Below are 19087 nucleotides of genomic sequence, written 5' to 3'. Positions count from 1 at the left end.
TAAGATTATCATTGAATTAATCAACAAAATCTTTATGGTGTTTGCAGGGATTTCATTCGCATACCTTTGCACCACATGCACTTTAACCATGACGATTTATGTCTAATAATGTAAAAAAAATATATAATTACAATCGTTTAATACACGCAAATCTCAATTATAGGCTATCTGATCCCACTAGATTTTGGTTAGAGCCTATACGAGGTGTTTTCTACCAGTTATTCAAAGGATTAACGAAAAAATATATATATAAATCTGATTATTAAACTCGATATGGAACAAATAGCCTAATAAACATGTTCCATGGTGAAATTGTCTCAAAATAAAAAGGCATAAGAATAATAGTGCTTCCTCAATAAGTCTAACGTAACTGTAAACGATCGGTCTCCTGGTTATGAGGTCATGAGTGAGTTTGCACTGATAACTTTGTGGTGTTCGGGGGGGCACCTGAACGCACCATCAGACGGTGTGCGCACTGTGCTGACGAGCCCCGTTGCTTTTGGAAACAGCTGGTAGTTTCTGTCAGCGAACACTGCGTGGCTTTGAGAGCAGCCTTTTTTTGGGGGGGGGACAGAAAATAAAAATAAAAAGTTGAAATTAGCTGCGAAAATTTACCGACAGCGTTTCGATTTGACTCACAGTGGCCGTTTCAGTAGACGCCGGGAAATGTCATCCTGTGAACGCCACTTCATCGGCCAGTTGTTCGTTAAAGACCTCGAAGCAGCCGGGCGGTGCTAACGCCAGCTAGCCAGCTAACTTTGTAGTCACACAGCAACAACCCGGCAGGATACACGCTTTCTGTCATTGCAGAGAAACTGTCAGCTTGTTGTTGGTGTTCTTGCAGTGTAGAAGTGAAGTGGGGCTTTTTTTTTTTTTTTTGCTTAATTTCAACATGACTCATGTGCATTATAAATTCTTTTCCAAACTCAGTTACAACACGGTGGTTCACGACGGGCCGAACATCACGCTGCAGGATCTGAAGAGGCAGATCATGGACATGGAGAAGCTCAGAGTCGGTTACTGCGACCTGCAGATCACCAACGCGCAGACCAAGCAAGGTAACGACACAGCTGCGTGTGTGTGTGTGTGTGTGTGTGTGTGTGTGTTTATCGTGACACTTTTGAACTTTGGCAGGGCAAACACGTGCTCGTGGGTTGACAGCTGTGTGGTGAGAGTGCTGCGTCAACGTTCAGGATTTGGGGTGGGGGTTGGTGGTGGGGGTCCAGAAAAGTCAAGCTTTTAACAAAAGAGTCTGATGAATGGGCCACATTCCTGCTACATTCACGCCACATGCTCCTAATCAGACGCCCTGATGGTGCAGGATCAGCCCTGACAGTGCCACGGGAGATGTGGGATAAAAATAGCACAAAAGGTGGAGAATCAGGAGCACAGCCTTGTAGGCAATAGGCATGACCTATAAGCTTTAAGACGACACACAAGCACACATACAAACAAAAATGCTGCAAGATACTCACAGTCATTTTAAAAAGGTAGAAGGAAGGACCAGGGATCAAAGATGATTTAGTATATCCTCAGAGATTGTCTGTAGATGCAAGACCTGCAATTTATGTTAGGCTAAGCTGTGCATGCTTTTACTGCTATGTAAGAATAAAGAGAATATATGCTATTTGTGATTTAGACTGTTGGTTTGCAACCTGGGGTCCAGGGGCTTAAGATCTCAAGGGGGGGCGCAAGGCTCTGTCTGCTTTAAATTTGTCAATATTAGAATTGCACATAAACAAAAACTATTTTTAAAACATTACTGGGAAGGAGGGGAGGAGAAAAGGTTGGGAACCACTGATTTAGACAAGCACATCCAAAACCTCATCAGCAGTCAGAGATAAAAACAGTTTTTTTTTTTCTAGAAATTTGACATATGAAGATAAAACGTACTAAAAGATGGTCTACCTAAAAGCCTGACTATAAAAGTGTTTTACAAAGAGATTTATTTCTATACATTTGATTGTGCTAGCCTCATCTCCTCACTGTTTCACAAGTACAGGTGCTCAAACAGAGAAGGCCCACTTTGTCCTGAGCCTTGACTGTGAAACAACTGAAATGGCCTTGCCAGGGGACCTCAGACAACCTTCTAGCTTTGGAGTTATGTAAATGTTGACATGTCTAAAATGACGTCATGAAGTCTTGTCGTTAGAAATTTCAATAGTCATTGCAGCATTTTGTATATCAGTGTCACTTACTCTCTTATTGACCAGAAGAAGTACAATTGATTCATCTAGAGCTGACAAGTGTTTAATAAATCAAATTGTGTTTAGCAAAAATGCATTCAGTGACTATTTTGATGACTGATCCTTGTTTGTTTGTTTGTTTGTTTTTATAAGCAAATTGCCAATAACTTCCAGCTTCTTGCTTTTCTTATCTAACCTGGCAATGACAGCAGCTGGATAAATATTTGAATTTTAAGTTCTGACAAAACAAGGCAGCTAATGCATCCCGCTAAGGCATCCCATGAACATCTCTCTTTACATTCTGTTTCCCATAAGATGACGAATGGCTGAATCTGACACTGAAGTGTTATTGGTCCTCGATGTTCAGAGCACTAATGACTAGGTGATCTCGACAGCTATTGATGTGTTCATCTTAAAGCTGGAGGCCCCCTCTAGCTACCTAGCTCGGATAAAGAGCTTTATATTCATTTATATAAGTAAGCATCAGAAAGTTTGCAGATCTTTAAAAGACTGGAAGACATTTGCTTATATTACATAAGCTGAACATTTTCTTTGTCAAAGAAGTCATTTTTGTGTGACTTTAATCTCACACAGTCTTCTTCTGTTTGTCTCAGAGTACAAAGATGAAGAAGGTGCGATCCCTAAGGGCTCCTCCGTCATCGTCCGGAGAATCCCCATCGTCGGAGTCAAGTCGGGCATGAACAGCAAAACACGCAACATGTAAATGTATTTCCTTATTTTTCCGGGGTGGTGGTGGCGATGAGGGGATGCTGTGCATGTAGTGTTATTGGGGATGAAATCCTACCTTGAACTGTCCTAAGCTGCTCCATGTGCCTTTGAAGTGCCCTCCATGGGGACAAATAAAGTTTTTGAATTTGAATCCCTTCTATTGAATAGTCTCCACCCTGCCTGAAAAAGCTTCTGCTACTTAAAGAGTGAGCTAACAGACAGTAGCCTCAGTCATAGTCATTAGTAAAGTTTCTTTCTATAGCAACAAGGCAATTCAAAGTGCTTCAGACAAGACATCAAAAGCATCAAGACAAAAAAGAAACATTAAGAAAATGTTTAAAAAAAATCACTAAACAAACCATTAACATAGATTAAATGTGAAAATATGAAATACAATTAAAATAGAAAAATACAAAGAAATACAAAAATATGATGTCAAGCAGGAAAAAAAGACATTTAAACTCAAATCATATAAATAAACTCTCAAATGTTATCTGCTCTGCGATTCTGGAGTCTTATCCTCCCGACGGACACAGATTCCCCTGCTGGTCCTGCCTCATTGAGACTGATGTAGGCTCACAGTTTGCTCCATCTGTGTTTGGGCACAGCACTCAGGTGCCCTGGAAACCCCACCCAGGGGTGCTGTCGTGGTCATAGGAACATTTTCTGTTAAAGGCAGGCATCACATGGCCTGAGCTTGACATTGAATTCATATGATAAGCTCTTACCAGGATAAAAGTGAAGGTTATCATAATAACAGAAGGCTCTTGGGTTTTCTGTGTTTTTGGGATGTGTGCATGTTCGCAGGGAGTTCCAGGAAGGCTAAACGATGAGTTGTGCTGAACAAAAGATTAAACATAGGAAACAAACGGTCCACCTGTTAGAGCACGTTAACACTCCCTCAACTCGAAGGCATGTCAAAGGAACTAAGACATAATAAAGGCTTCATAGATTTTTCTAGATATGAAATCTACTGAAATAATTTTGCACGCTCATTCTTTAAAGTAAAATGTTCTTTTTTTTTTATTCTTTATTTCGAACGATTAAAAATAGATGAACATGAATAAACAAATGGAAAAATAAATCTGTATAAAATAAAAAAAATTTAAAAAGCCAATTTCAATATAATACACATTTGACTCGTTCGAAAAGGGATAGGAAGAAGCCTAGGCTTGTCAAGTCCTACCCCCATTCTTCACCATTAACAAATGCAAAATCCAATAAAATAAAATAAACGGACAATACAAAAAAAATACTCCAATTGAGCTATTAAGAAAAACAAAACAAAACAAAAAATGTGCATGGTTAGAAAACATAGCAACTAAAGAAAAATATCTTCTTGAGCCTCAGTAGCATCATAATCTTAATATTGACTATGGTCAATTAAGGGGCATTCTGGGTAATGTAGTAAATCAATATGTGTAGTAGAAATACAAGAGTTGGATTATGTGCACTATTGTTGAACAAAAATGAGTCCCATGCTGGATGGTATGGTTACTTAAGCCTGGCTCACACTGCAGGAGTTTTAAAATCCCTCCCGATTTTGGATTGGGGCAGCATACATGAGGAGAATCCTAACAGATATTCTACTCTGTGATTGTCAGGAAGGAAGAATCGGACCTCAAATCGGCCCGATTATCCTGCAGTGTGAGGCAGGTTTAACATTTAGGATCAGGATATCAGACTGATGATGCAACCGTTCAACTCCACTTTTATGTTTTATACTTGATGTATAGTATTAAAAATAAGAATATCCAGGGGCGCCAGTGGAGTAGTGTTATTTTTGCGCACACCCCATGTAACGAGGCCATGGTCTTCCAAGCAGGCCGGTCAGGGTTCAAATCCGACCTGTGGCTCCTTTTCCTACATGTCATTCCCCTCTCTTTCTGTTTCGATTTCTGACTCTATCCACTTTCTTATCTCTGATAAAGGCACACACAAAACAAATCCACTTAGATCATGAAAAATGTTGTAGATATCGGCCCTGATTTTGCATGACTAGTTAAAAAATGATTTCTCTTTATGTTGCAGTGAGCGATCAGATGTCAAGCAGCTGCGCCACGTCCAGGGAGCCAACAGAGCAGTACGTAACCCCACCAAACAAAGCTACACCTCTCCTCACACAACTCCACTAAACACACACACACTTCTTTGATATTGTATGTTCTCTTGAGAATGGCCGAAACAAGTAGTGAATCTAAAGATTAGTTTCCTCTACAGCAGTTTGAAGTCATTCTGCAAAGAGGAAGTGTGATTGTGTGATTTAAGAGGAAGTAGTGTTCACAGATAAATCACGTTTTACAGCGGCTGTTAAAGCGACCTCCCTGAACCACAGACCTTAGTGCTTCAATCCTAATCATAAGTGTAATAATGTAACTGTAAATAAAGGCTCTTAGCTGTTTGTTTAACAAGCTGCTGTGTCACCAGTCAGCACTCATTCAGTATTTATCAGTGGGTGGTGGGAGCTGCCTGGGCGGGTCGGACATTATCACGCAGGACAGCTATTACCAGCTGATAAACCAAACGGTCTCTTCATGATGCTTATTGCACAGCAGTCACATCTCCATTAGCCGCTGAAGCTAACTTAGCATGTAGGGTACATGTATACACTTTCAGCTTCTTTTGTAAGCTAAACTGATGAAAGTCTTGAGATTATAATAAAGGGATTTATTTGGGAGTATCCTCATAACATAATGTAACCAACAAAAGCAACTGAGCCTTTCTTCACCTCACTCCTCAGAAACCAAGTGATGCGTCATTGTTCTTTTTTGACAGCTTTGGTTCTTATCATTTAAACTATCTCACTGACCTGACCTGATTCTCTCTCTGGTTTCTCAGTAGGAGAAGTGTCTGCAACTGTGAGTCTGCTGACTCACTGTACTGTGAGTCTGTTGGACTTTTATTTTTTTTTAACGTTTGTGCTTTTTATCAATAAAGTCGTTTGTATGAAGCTGTCTTGTGTATTGATTATGTGTTTGAATTAACACCATTTTTCCTCTTAAACTAAAAAAAAAAGCTCAACATGTACTGGAATCACACCGGACACCAGAGGAGCTTAAAGGGGAACTGCAGGGTTTTTTTTAGTATTGCACTTTCACAGAGTTGGCAATATATTACCAAAAAGGAGAATTATAACTTTAGTCCTCAATTTGGGTGAAGTTTTAAATGCGCTTTCTCCTGATGTAACTTGATCGCTTCACTCTTTAGATTAAGCTGTTCTTAAGAGACAGGAAGTTCCGCCATTTACCATCGACATAGGTTTGGTTAAGTGTTCTTACTGTGGATATACAGATCAGTCAGTCACAATACTAACCCTGACCGGATCACAACACGACCTCTGTAAAATAATTTGACCAACTAAGAGGTAAATGTAGAAAAGTTGAGCGACTGAAAGAAGTCATCCGAGCAAGTTAATTATTTAGGATTACTTCGGAAACCTTGAGAAACCTCAGAAACTTTGGTAAACTATTTGAACTAACACTTTATTGCTTTGGTTGTAAAAAAAAATATAAAAAAAATAGTATCTTGATAAAAGAATTTTGCAAAGAAAAGACTAAGCACAGCCAGCCAGCTGTGTCTGTACTTAGTTGTGCGAACATGTTCACAATGATGATTGATGATGTTAACATGCTGATGTTCAGCAGGGTTAATATTTATCATGATCACAATGTCAGTGCATGCTAATGTTGTGGCAACAGCAGGGACAATGACAATGTTGACACTGTCGTCCATTAAGCAGATATTTGGGTGAAAAACAAATTTTCAACAAATAACAAAATAGAGTCTGGTTGTGGTGCTGGATGGAAAGTAAAATGATCAAAATGTTTTTTGGAGTTATCCTCCAAGGGCCATAAATGTCTGTACTTAATAAATCAAACAGTTGTTGTGAGCAACCATCCAAATGGATAAATAATATCCTCATCTGTCCTTGTATTGATTTGTCTTGTGTGATCCACTTATCTTTTCCAGCACAAAACAGACACAGGTGGTCAGTAACATTAAAGGACTGAGTTCTAGGAGGCTCTGTGGTAGACGTGATGATTTTTGTTTCACAAAGTCCCAACAGGTTACAGTTTGTCAGGGGCATTGTGGCATTGTCGTCTTTATTTTCAGCGACTCAAGCTTGAAAGGGATGAGATCATAGACTGTAAATATTACACTCCGATGAGATATGCTGAAGCAGTTATCGGATGAAAATCAGTTTATTATCCACTTTATGGAAATCATCGCAGGATGCTGATGTTGATTTGATCTATGAAAAAAAAAATGGGTTCAAGGGTAATACGGTATGACTTTTAGGTAACAACAGTGTTAAAGGATTACGTTTAACAGGACAAATGATCTCGCTGGGCATCCATCATGTTAAAAGGAGAGCTCTCGTTAATTTTCCGAGACATGTAATCCAGAGGCTCTCATCTCTTTACACGTAAAACTGATATTGTGTTTAATTCTAACAGATGGCCGACCAGAGTTCATCCAAAGAGTCACTCTTTTTCTCTCAGGTATACTCTCCTTTTATAACTTTCATAGTTTGCCTTAACTCTGTGAGCCATTTTTGTAGGGAAAAAAAAACCCACATTATTTTCTCTTGCATACATTCCTTTGTGTCCATGTACAAACTAGATGGCTAACCTGGCTGATGCAGACGCGTCTGAGGAGGATAAGATCAAGCGCATGATGAATCAGTCATCCTATGATTCCATGAAGTGAGTCTTCCTGTAACTCTTTCTAATCTACTTTCTTTTCTTTTTTTTCTCCATTTTTGTAAAATCTGCACCTCTGTTTGTTAAGCCGTCACTCTCAGGATGGGAGGCTCAGTGGTGTCATGATGTTGTACTGCTGTTTTCCACATCACAACTTCTACACATTTTTGTCACCTGACACTTTTTATAATTTCACCACTTTTTGATTCAGGCACAGCTTTAAAAAACAATGAAAAGTTAGGATACAGAGAGAAACCTGCCAATATTTCTAAGTAAAGTTACCTACTTGAAATCAGATAAGCTCCTTTTAGACAACTGAGGAACTAGCTAACATTACAGTTAGATAGACGGTATGTGTATCTGGAGGCTTATACTTTTATTGGTCAGTGTGTTACTTCCTACAAAAGAAAATACATGAATATCTACATTTTGTGATGTTAGATTGAAGGTTAGGCCTTCTTTCTTTTCATTAGGACACGTAGCTAGGAAGCAGTTGAATGCTAACAATAGCCGTTTTAGCTTGAAATACAAGCATATCTTTAGTTTTACATTGATTGGCTGGCAGTGAAATAATAGTTTGTCTATATTCATACTGCTGTGAAGCTAAAACACAGGTATGACTTTAAAAAGCCTTTGAGCCTCCCAACCTGTAGACACCAGAGGAAAATGGCCGCTGTGAATTTGGACGAACTAAACATTCATTCCTTATTCCCCTTAATCCTTTTTACTTAAATATGTACAATATTTACAATATTTATTTATTTGCTTTTTGTCCTGCTTTTCTAAAAAATGTCCTTCCTTCATTTCTTTGTCTCTGTAGTTACAGCAATAAGTTTGGTAACCCTCTTCCCTTAAACTACGTCTGTTATCGCTGTGGGAATACCGGACACCACATCAAAAATTGTCCCAACAGTAAGGTGAGAGCAACGTCTGTTTCTATATTTTACTGAATAACTACTTCTTATGTATGTGTGAGTTTTAACATTTTCTTAACTTCAAGCCTTGCATAAAGTGGACATGTATGTTTGTGTTTGAATGCAGGATAAAAATGTTGAGACCCCTGTGAAAATAAAAAAAAGCACAGGAATTCCTCGCTCCTTAATGGTAGAGGTTGATGATCCAAGTATGAAAGGAGCCATGCTCACCAACTCTGGACGTTACGCCATCCCTGCCATCGACGCGTGAGTAAATGGGTTAATGTCTGTTCCTCTGAAGGAGTGGTTCCACTTTTGGGGGGAATCACTTTCTCTGTGAGAAGATCGATACCACTCTCATATCTGTCTGTGAAATTAAAGGCTCTAGCCAACAGCAAGCTAGCTTAGCTTAGCATTAAGACTGAAAACAGGTTGTGTCTTTTGGTAAGCGTTTCTGCCTACCAGCACCTCTCAAGGTCACAAAATAACATCTTTACTGTATGTATGTGAAAGTGTTTAATTCATCAATATAAATAATATAATAATTTTAAAGGCTTTATATGTGATTTTTTGATCCAGCAGATGTCGCCCTTGAGCACCAGCGTGAAACCAAAACAACTCGCGCTGCATTGTTGTGTTAGCATGCTAATGCTAGCGATCTTTATTATGCTCGTATCTTCACACTGCATGTAAATTTACCTGAAATGAGCGTGATCTAGAAACACAGTTAAGCAGTGAGTACAGTATGTTATTCTTCTTTTCTCTAGTCCCTCAATTAAACAACTTTTATACGTGAGGGGAGGAGTCAGCCGCTGTCCGGGCGATGTGAACAAACTGAAGATAGGACCCGGAAAACTCGGAAAGCATCACAGACAGTGGGACTTGCGTGTTACACCCATTGTAGACAGTCATGACTCACAGAGTTATTTTCAGAGGATATACTTGATTTCTATTATATTTAAGTGTGAAAAATCACATATAAAGCCTTTAAATCAAACATGCAAAATAAGGCAGAAGACAGGTTGAAAGGTGGAATAGGCCATTCAGTACACATTAACCTACTGGTGTGAGTTTATGTATTTTCAGTAACAGAAATAAATGTAAAACAGAAATATTAGTAAAATCTGAATAAGTAATTTCTAACATTTTTATTTCGTTTTTCGAGAATAAAGGAATTCAACCAATTGTGTTGACATACTTGGAACATGTCCTTTTCCATCCAAAATTTGGATCTAATTTTTCTATAAACAAAAACGAGAAAAAAATGTTTTTAATGGTTTAAAATGACCCCCAAATATCTGTCCATTTAACTATTGTCTGTACATAGGGAAGCATACGCCATCGGCAAGAAGGAGAAGCCTGCGTTTCTTATGGCGGATCAGCCAGAGGCAGTCGAGGATCCTGTTCCTGATGAACTTCTCTGCCTGATCTGTCGAGACCTGCTGAGTGACGCTGTGGTCATCCCCTGCTGTAAAAACAGCTACTGTGATGACTGTGAGCGACTGTCTCCGTGCTACTTTGTAACTCCCGAAATGAAAGAACCAGTTGATCTGTAATACGTTCAGCAGATTCAGAATCTATACAAAACCTGTAAACAAACAGTGGAATGAAAGCTGCTAAAATATTCCCAATGTTGTCTTAGAAAAGGGTTATTTTGTATCTTTATCATCTCAGATATTTAAGGAATGCTTTGGCCATATTTCAGTGAAGGACTAATTTACCTCATTATTCTCATTATTTTCACTTCACCTGTTTTTTTCCTTGATTCAGGTATCCGCACTGCCTTACTGGATTCTGAGGAACACACCTGCCCCACTTGTAACAAATCAGATGTCTCCCCCGATACCCTGATAGCCAATAACTTCCTCCGACAGGTGATTGTCAGATGTATAGAAAATATATTTTGCTTGAGTTGAGGAGTAATGGAGGGAAGTGAAGTAACAAAGGAAGGGGTTGTATATATTTTATCACCTCTTTTTGTCCCTTATTATGTTGTTTTATAGTTCTTAACATCAGTGTAGTAAAGCTCTGACACGGCCTCCCCTCTCTTCCATCGCAGGCTATCAACACTTTTCATAAGGACCGAGGAAACTCCAAAACACTGAGAATAGGGTGTGGTACCTCGCAGTCCAATAACCCAACCCCAAATCCGAGCCCAGCTCCCAGCCCGCCCCCTCTCTTTCCACAGATTCAACCTCAGAAGCCTGTCCAACTAATCCAGAGCCAACAGGTGAACCTTATAATTATTTGTTTCATCAGAGAGGAAAGATATATGAACAGCATTTAAACCTGCAACTCAGTCGCAGACAGAATAATTACAGTGTTTTTGATCCCAGTCAGTCGTCTTTCACGTCTCAGGGTGACAGTTGTTTTCAAGAACTCTTAAGGAAATCTGAGCTTTTGGAGCATTTGCCATATTTAAACAAACAAGAAATGTGCTTTTACATTGTGTAGCTATACTTTGTTACTGTTTGTCATATAAGATATGGTTGCTTTTCATGCTAGTTCAGTTGTATTCTGATCCCTGTTTTTTTCTTTAGGATCCTCTCCTGCACAGTTTGGAGACTGTTGACACACCATCATTGTCTCAGGAGTCTGAGGCTCTTCCCTCGGCCACAGGCCCCACCTCTGCTTCAAATACACCCGAGAGGTCCCCCCAGACTCTGCAAATCCACCAGGAGACAACTGAGTAAGCTAGTTTTCTTAAGGGTTTGCAGTGAGTCATGTCTGGCCTGGTTAAAGAGCTAAACTTAATCTGACATATCTTCATGGTCCCAAGAAGTTAATATTTTATCTTTTCTATATTTTAAGTCCTAATTTCTCCAGATATGGCCTTCAAGTGCACACAGGAACTAAACATGTGGTGCAATCTTTACTTGGATATGATGCCATGAAGAGACTTAAAGGAATTACACTTTTGTTCCTCTCTGATCTTTCTGCTGTTTAATCAGAAAAGCTGAAGAAAAGACAGAGGATGAATCAGAGGCTGCTGCTGCTGCTGCTGCCCCGTCTGGACTTGTTTCAGAAACTGCTGCTCCATCAGAGATCAAACCACTGGTGAGGACACACACACACACACAGAAACACACTCACACACACACACACACACACACACACACACACACACACACACACACACACGCACACGCACACACACAGAAACACTGACTCCATACCGCAAAGTTTCTCCTTGTGATATCGGGGGTGCTTGTTTCTGCTCAGGTTGACCACACTCCAGCGGTTGAGCAGTCACAGTCGGTCAGCGTGAATCAACTGAAGTCTTCCTCAGGTGAGAGACTAAACTTCTCATCTCTTCATCAAACCGTCTGTTTTGTTCCTGGTGTTCATTTGCATAAGAAATTCATTTTGTTGACATATTGGTCACACATTTCTTCCTCTTGTCCCACAGGATCATGGAGTGAATTGAACCTACAGCACCTTCCTCCTCCCTCTTCTTCTTCTTCCTCCCCGTACCCTCCAACTCCCCCGCCTCTCTTTGCCTCCCCACATTTCCCCACATTCCAGCCTCTCAGCGGATACCCCTCTGGATACCCACCTGCCACTCCTGTCTGGACTTTCCCAACACTTACTAGAGCCCCCATTCCCTCCCTCTGCTCCACTAACTCCTCCTCCCCCATCCCCGCTCTCATACCCAATGATTGGTACATGTATCAGAGGAAGACGAAGGAAAGGTAAACACTACTCTACACTTAACTGGACTTACCAGTTAAGTGTAACCCTTATCCAGTTATACTCATGTCATCATAAATGTCAGTTGCTGAAAATGTTTCTAAACATCCAAAGTCCATTGGCTTCATGAAGGAGATCGCTTTAGACGTTAGATTTTACAGTCTCATAGTCTCTCTACGTTCTCTCCTATGTCCTTCAGATCGCCTCACAGAGGATCTGTCTACAGACACTCTTCAAAGTCATCTAAGTCCAAGTCCTCTCACTCCTACCCGTCAAGCAGATCTAGATCACGTTCCAGGTCCAGGTCCAGGTCCAAAGGCAGTCCAAGGTATAAATATGATCTTTTGTATTTCTTTTAATGTGTTGTAGGAGGACAAAAATACTGATAAGAAGAAGAAATACCTGCATCCCCTAAGCTGTTCTCCTCTCTTTGTCACTCAGGTCACCTCACAGAGGATCAGCCTATAGACGCTCTTCAAAGTTGTTCAAGTCCAAATCATCTCACTCTTACCCTTCAAGCAGATCCAGGTCCAGGTCCAGATCCAAAGGCAGATCAAGGTATTTTGTGCCCTTTTTTTTTTATGTCAATTCAGATTGGTAATCACCTGCATTGTAATTATGAAGGCCTGACAAGTACTGATGTGATTTTAAGGGTGTTGGAAAAATGTGAAAATGCTAAAACAGTAAATAGTGTGCAACGGATTTTAGCCCCTTATGGATCCTGCAAAATTTGCCTAAAAAAATCCTATCCGAGGAAATTGATTGCTGCCCTTGAACCGTTACGGACTACAACATAATACGTAAGACATGAATGAATATAATCCTTTTTTAACATTTTTCCAGGCCCCACTCATCTTCCTCCCGCCACAGAGATCACCGCACCAGCTCCCATTCCTCCCATGCTTACAGCTTTGGTTACAAGCGCTCGCACTCTCCTACAACGTCCTCGTCCTCTTCACCTCGAGCAGGTAACCATTCCAGGCATGAGTCACCATCACATCATCCCCATCATAGAAAGAAATCAGCTACAAGCAGGTCCAGGAAGGGAGGAGAGCACCACAGTGAAGAGGGAGGCTCTGCTGGAAGTTCAGCTGGTTACATGTATCCTCAGAATGCAGAGCAAACGAGCAGCCCAGAGATGGACAGGCAGCGCTACCTTCAATGGAAAAGAGAATACAAAGAGTGGTGTGAGAAACATTTGAGCAGCTACCTGGAGCACTTCCACCAGCTGCCTCCTCTTCCTCCTTTTCCCTTTCCTCCTGGCGGGGACAAAGAAAAAAGCAAATATAACAAGCACGCCAATTTGCGTGACCAGCACCAAGGACGATGTGCTTCCCGGACACATTACCACTCCCCTCCGTCACAGTCCTCCAGTGACAGCTGCTCGACTTCATCTCAGTCTTCAAGTGACAGCAGCTCCAAATCATCTCATGCATCTAGCGACACAAGCTCCTCCCCAACACATTCAACAAACCGCATTCGTTCCCCTACTTCTCTGAATTCCAGTGACAGTCGCTCAACTCAGTCTGAAGACGGAGCTCAGCAGAGGTGCGACGAGAAGTACAGCAAGCGGCCAGACACGCATAAAAAGGAAAGTGAGGGGGTCGGAATAAGAGAAAATAAAAATGTGAAACAGCTTAAAGTGAAGAATTTGGAGAATGTAAGCACCCTAAAACAAGAGGAAAGAAGAGGAGAGGAGTCTTCAATGGACGACTGCAAAAAGGACAACAAGAGCCAAAGTATCTGTAATGATGGTTCCACAGTAGAAGAAGAGGCAACCGGCAGCAAGGCCAGTGACAGTCGCTTAACTCAGTCTGAAGACGGCGCTAAGCAGAGGTGCGACGAGACGTACAGCCAGCGGCCAGACACACATAAAAAGGAAAGTGAGGAGGTTGGAATAAGAGAAAATAAAAATGTGAAACAGCTTAAAGTGAAGAATTTGGAGAATGTAAGCACCCTAAAACAAGAGGAAAGAAGAGGAGAGGAGTCTTCAATGGACGACTGCAAAAAGGACAACAAGAGCCAAAGTGTCTGTAATGATGGTTCCTCAGTAGAAGAAGAGGCAACCGGCAGCAAGGCCTCAGAATCAGCCAAACAACACATGAAACCAGATAAGTATTTGGATAAAGACTATGACAGAGAAAGCAGGGAACAAAGGAATACAGATGTAGAGAAAGGAATGCGAAGAGACAAGTGCTCAGACTCCAGGATTTCGAGAGATGTCACAAAGAACAAAGAAAGATCCAGCACAGGGAAGCACGGGATGGAGAAACACAGACACAGACACCCCATAGCTTCTGACTCCAGATCTGAAAAGAATAGAAAAAGAAAAGGAGAGGACATGGAGAGAAGATCTGAAAAGGCTCAAAGCAGCAAATGGCTGAAAACTAAAACTACAGAGGTCCCTGAACCCCTCCAGGGGGAATCCCAAAATCCATTTGAGAGAACAAAGCAGAAACCAGAGAAGAAATATGAGAAGAAAGCATGGTCTCTGGCAGTCAAAGACATCTGGGAGGATGGGATGAAAGTAAAACCACAGAAGAAGATAAGCATCAACATCAAGCTGGATACAAAACCGAACGAAGACAAAACTGAAGCACATGCCACGTCTTATTCAAAGGAACAAATTGAGCAGGCGGGTGCTAGAGAGGAGGAGATTGGGATTAGAGGAGAAATGGAAACTGACACAGATCAAAACAAGGAATCCAGCAGAGACCAAGAAGAACAAAAAGTAAAGATAGAAGGAGAGGCAAGACAGCTGTGGGCGAAAAATACCTTCAAAGAGGAGACGGTAGATAAAACAGACGTTAGAGGTAAGAAAGAGGACAGAGAATATGAGGAATTGGACAAATGGGACTTTGAGGAGGAGAGGGAAGAGGAGGAAAGTAAAAACTTGTGGGTGGATAAAGAAAGGATGAAGGCCAGTGATAGAGAAGAAGTGATGGATGATGAAGAGAGGAGTGTGAGAGGAAGAAAGGAAAAAGAAAGAGGGGTAAGGAGCGATTGCAGAGGTCAAGAGATGGGAGAGGTGTTTTTAAGTACCGAGAAAGGGGGAGCCAAAGGTGAAATCGCAGGCAAGGAAAACAGAGAAACCCTGCTGGAGAAGGCAGAGCCGAAGGAGATGGAGGGGAGGACAAAAGAAAGAGACGTATCGATGTCAAAGTCACAGAGGAGCAGAAGTGAAAGCAACCAAGAGCAACCGAACACCACTCTGGATGAAGACAGGTTAGGATGTTTCTTCTTTCTTCTTTTAATCTTCTTTGTTCAAAATTTTAATCTTAGATCTTAATTTAACAGATCACTAATCTAAATCACATATTTAAATACATATCCTGTGATTTTCTTCAAACGAAAACCAGTTAAATATTTCAGCATGCACTAGCAGTAAAGATGGGTATCATCCGGATTTTATCGACACCAATGCTGCTTATCGATACACAAAACTTAACGATACGTATACATAATACTCTTCATTATTTGGTATAACAAATAAAGCCATGCCATAAAAGATATCTTAATGTAAAAGATTCTGATAGTAGCATATAAACTCTTATTGTTATACTTTTATTTTCTCATTAATTAGGCTATTAAGAATCAGGCTAATAGTTTACGACGCGCTCTCTGATGCGTCTTGCGTTACGTTAGAACGTCAGTCTGTAAAAAATTATAACCACTCATTTAATCCTGAACTAATTCCAGTACCTATGTTATTGATTACTTTAATCAACAACCCAAGACTACTTCAGATTTACATGAAACGGTGTCAGTAGTGTATGGTATATTTTTTTATTTTCTTTCACCTCTTTGAAATCACAAGTAATTAGACAGTCGTTATATGTAAAAGCTACTTACACAGTGATCCTTCTTCCAGTTCTTTTTTATAGAATAGATTTAAAATGAAAGAATACAGAACATACAAAAAAAAAAAGGGAAGTAAACGGAGCCACGCATGTATAAACACAGGTTTTCCTACTACTCTGTATTCTGTGTGTTTGTGTGTTAAAGCAGCAGCTCTGAGGGTTGTCAGGAGAGAAAAGGGTTGCTGAAAACTCTGGAGGAATACACTGATGACACAGCTGCTGACGAGCTCGTTCTCAAACAGGTTTGTGTTAGGGAGTAGCCTGCAGAATGACACTAAAGAAATTAAAATGTGTGACTCAACAGTAGTTCTGCAGGTGTTTTGTATTATTAGTAACTCTTTAATTGTACTACAAGTTTGAATTGTTATTTTTAGTTAAGAGGTTTATTCTGCAAGAGATTTACAGCCTCAGCACACATGGATACACGTCAGACAAAAACAACTTGTTTTCTCAGTCTTTACTCTCTCTGTCAGGTCCCACGCTCCAAATGGAAGAAGGAAGAGTCTGAGGACAAAGTGTGTCTGCCCTCCACGTCTGTGTCTGTGACAGCAGAGGCAACAACCATCCAAGAAACCGGGAGAGAGACCGCACGTCAGAGAGAGACGTCAACTGAAATAGTTAGAGAAAAGGTGAAGGACGGAGGTAGAGGCAGGGATGGGGAGAAAAACTCACACAGAAGTGTGGCTCCCTCTAGTGGCAGAGACCGACAAGACAACACCCCTTGTTCAGACAGAGACAAGGTGGGAGAGAGGGAGAGTGAGAGATGGAGGGAAAAGCATAAGGAGAGCATAAGATCAAAAGTGAGAACAAGGGAGGAGGATAAAGGGAGAGACAGGGAGAGAGAGAGGAATACTTCCAGGAATGTCCCCCCCTTGTCTCACTCTCACTCCTCTTTGACAAAACATGACTCAGGGAGGAGAGAGAAGCATCCAGAGGGTGATCAGAGCAGGAAGAAGAGTTCCTCATTCCCTGTTGGGAATTCCTTCAGTGGCAAAAGCTGTGAAAGCAGCGCAATAAGTAACGCTTTCAAACTGCCTGATGAAAATGTGCACAAAAGAGATAGAAACATGTCACTTGACTGGAAATGTAAAGACAAAGATCGTCCCAGTTACAGCTGGGAGAGAGACCAACTCTCTTCCAAATCGTCTGAAGGGTCAGCGATTAGTAAGCCCAGAATAGGCAGCTCCGGTCGAGAAGTAACGCACAGCAGTAGAAATGAGAGCAAGGTTGAAAATAAAGAATGGAAGGAGAAAAAAATGAATAAAGTGACAAAAGAAAGAAAAGAAAATCAGGGATTTTTCGCAAGAGAGAAGGAGGTAGTGGACGGAGGCATGAGGCGTAAATCTGGGCAGATGGACTACGCTGACAGGAAAAAGATGGAGGATGGGGAGAGGCCGAGCAGCCGCAGCAGCAACAGTTCTTCATCGAGCCAGGAGAGCTGCAGGGACAACCGGAGAGTAAGAGAAGATGCACAAAAGCTGCTGGAGGAAAAAGGAGGCCTTGTGAAAAGCAAAGATGAGGAGAGTGACGGAGGGGTGAAGGACCACACCAAGCTCTGCTCAGTTACGTCATCTAATCGTCATGGAAAGAAAATCTAATTTACTTGAATAATGTTTTTTTCTTTCTCTGTGCAAAAGTGCCTGGATTATTCTTTTTTTCTTTTTTTTCGTTTCACTTTAAAATATCTCGTATCAGACATGCATCACTCTATGAAAGTAAACAAAATGTGAAGCTAAAGCACTTTAAGAATACAAATGAAAAAAGCAAATGAATGTGAATGACATCAAGTGTAAAACCTTTGACTTCTTGATACTTAATAGTTTGAGTAATTTGCACAATTTGCAGGACTGCCAACAGCGATGGTTTACCTACTGAACATGCAGGATCACAACTAGCAGAAAAAGAAAATATTTATTTTGACAGCAGGCCAGTCGGTCTCATACAGGAGCACAAAGTGCGTCGAGTTTTGCTGAACGCAGTTTGTGATCAATTGAAAACAAATACTGTCCATATTTATGATTTGAACCTCTGTGTTGTATTTAATTTTAATTATTAATTTTGTAAATATTTGGTTTAAATAAAGGAAATGCTGGATGAATGATGAATGCATAACCAGAGGAAAGTTTAGTTTTTTCCTATTTTGAAGGAAATAAAAAAGAAACATCCTTAAAATGTTTGGTGTCTCAATCGTCTTTCTTTATTTTTTATGTTCTCTCTATTTTATTATACATTAGCAATTAGCAGGCTAGTGCTAGCTCGTGAGCATCATGCTCCCCTTTGACACATAATAATAATAATAATAATAATAATAACTTTATTTATATAGCACCTTTTAAAAACACAGGTTTACAAAGTGCTTTGCCGAACAGCAAAAACAAGAACAAAGCAAACTAAATCAAACACAGAAGAATATAAACAACAGCAAGAACATAACAAATGCAAAATACAAAAAATAATTAAATACAATTCAACAGAAAAGAACCCAAAGTGCACGATACACAACAGCCATATATAACCCGACCATCACAAGAACCATCATAAGAACCCAGGAAACACAAGAACCATCATAAGAACCCAACAACACGAGCTGAGACCAAGAGGAACCAAAGATATAAAAAGATGAAAGAAACTAAAAGAGCTGAAAAAAATAAATAAAAAGATAAGAGCAATAAGAAGGTAAGAGCAGTAAAAGAAATAGAAACAAATGGTTAAAGGATCAAAAAACCCCAAACTATAATATTAATAAAAATAAAAAGTAAATCTAAATATGAAACATAAATAGACAAAGTAAGATAAGAAATTACCAAATTAAAACACAAGAGGCGGTTAAGATATGAACATAAATAGGAGATAAGAGCATAAATAAAAGAACAGTAAGAAGTAAAAGAAGATAAAAATAGTAAAACCAGTAAGAGAAGACATTAAGAAGAACATGCACTCCTGAAGATTTTTAAGACATTTCAGGACATGTTGCCCCTGAAATCTTTCTCATGGTGTATTCACAC

General features: G+C 40.2%; 1 protein-coding gene across 2 annotated transcripts; it reads left to right on the top strand.

Annotated features, from left to right (window-relative positions):
- The first annotated feature begins 496 nt into the window (after positions 1 to 496).
- Positions 497 to 18256, top strand: LOC109993845 (E3 ubiquitin-protein ligase RBBP6). Of its 2 annotated transcripts, none has more exons than XM_020646941.3 (19): positions 497 to 1058; positions 2801 to 2906; positions 4947 to 4998; positions 7373 to 7417; positions 7539 to 7621; positions 8439 to 8535; positions 8660 to 8799; positions 9860 to 10026; positions 10303 to 10406; positions 10592 to 10762; positions 11073 to 11221; positions 11484 to 11589; positions 11755 to 11821; positions 11942 to 12224; positions 12422 to 12550; positions 12664 to 12780; positions 13066 to 15447; positions 16228 to 16324; positions 16556 to 18256. In XM_020646941.3, exons 1-19 carry the CDS (start codon positions 893 to 895, stop codon positions 17678 to 17680), a joined length of 5586 nt encoding a protein of 1861 aa, XP_020502597.2. In that variant the 5' UTR covers positions 497 to 892; the 3' UTR covers positions 17681 to 18256. The 2 variants fall into 2 exon arrangements, with proteins under 2 accessions (XP_020502597.2, XP_020502598.2); XM_020646942.3 differs by having other exon boundaries at positions 498 to 1058; positions 16231 to 16324.
- The last annotated feature ends 831 nt before the right edge of the window (positions 18257 to 19087 follow it).

Source organism: Labrus bergylta, chromosome 16 (genome assembly GCF_963930695.1).
Source record: "Labrus bergylta chromosome 16, fLabBer1.1, whole genome shotgun sequence".
Taxonomy (NCBI): Eukaryota; Metazoa; Chordata; class Actinopteri; order Labriformes; family Labridae; genus Labrus; species Labrus bergylta.
Note: the sequence above shows the minus strand (reverse complement) of the source record. Positions and strands in the feature narration are given on the sequence as shown.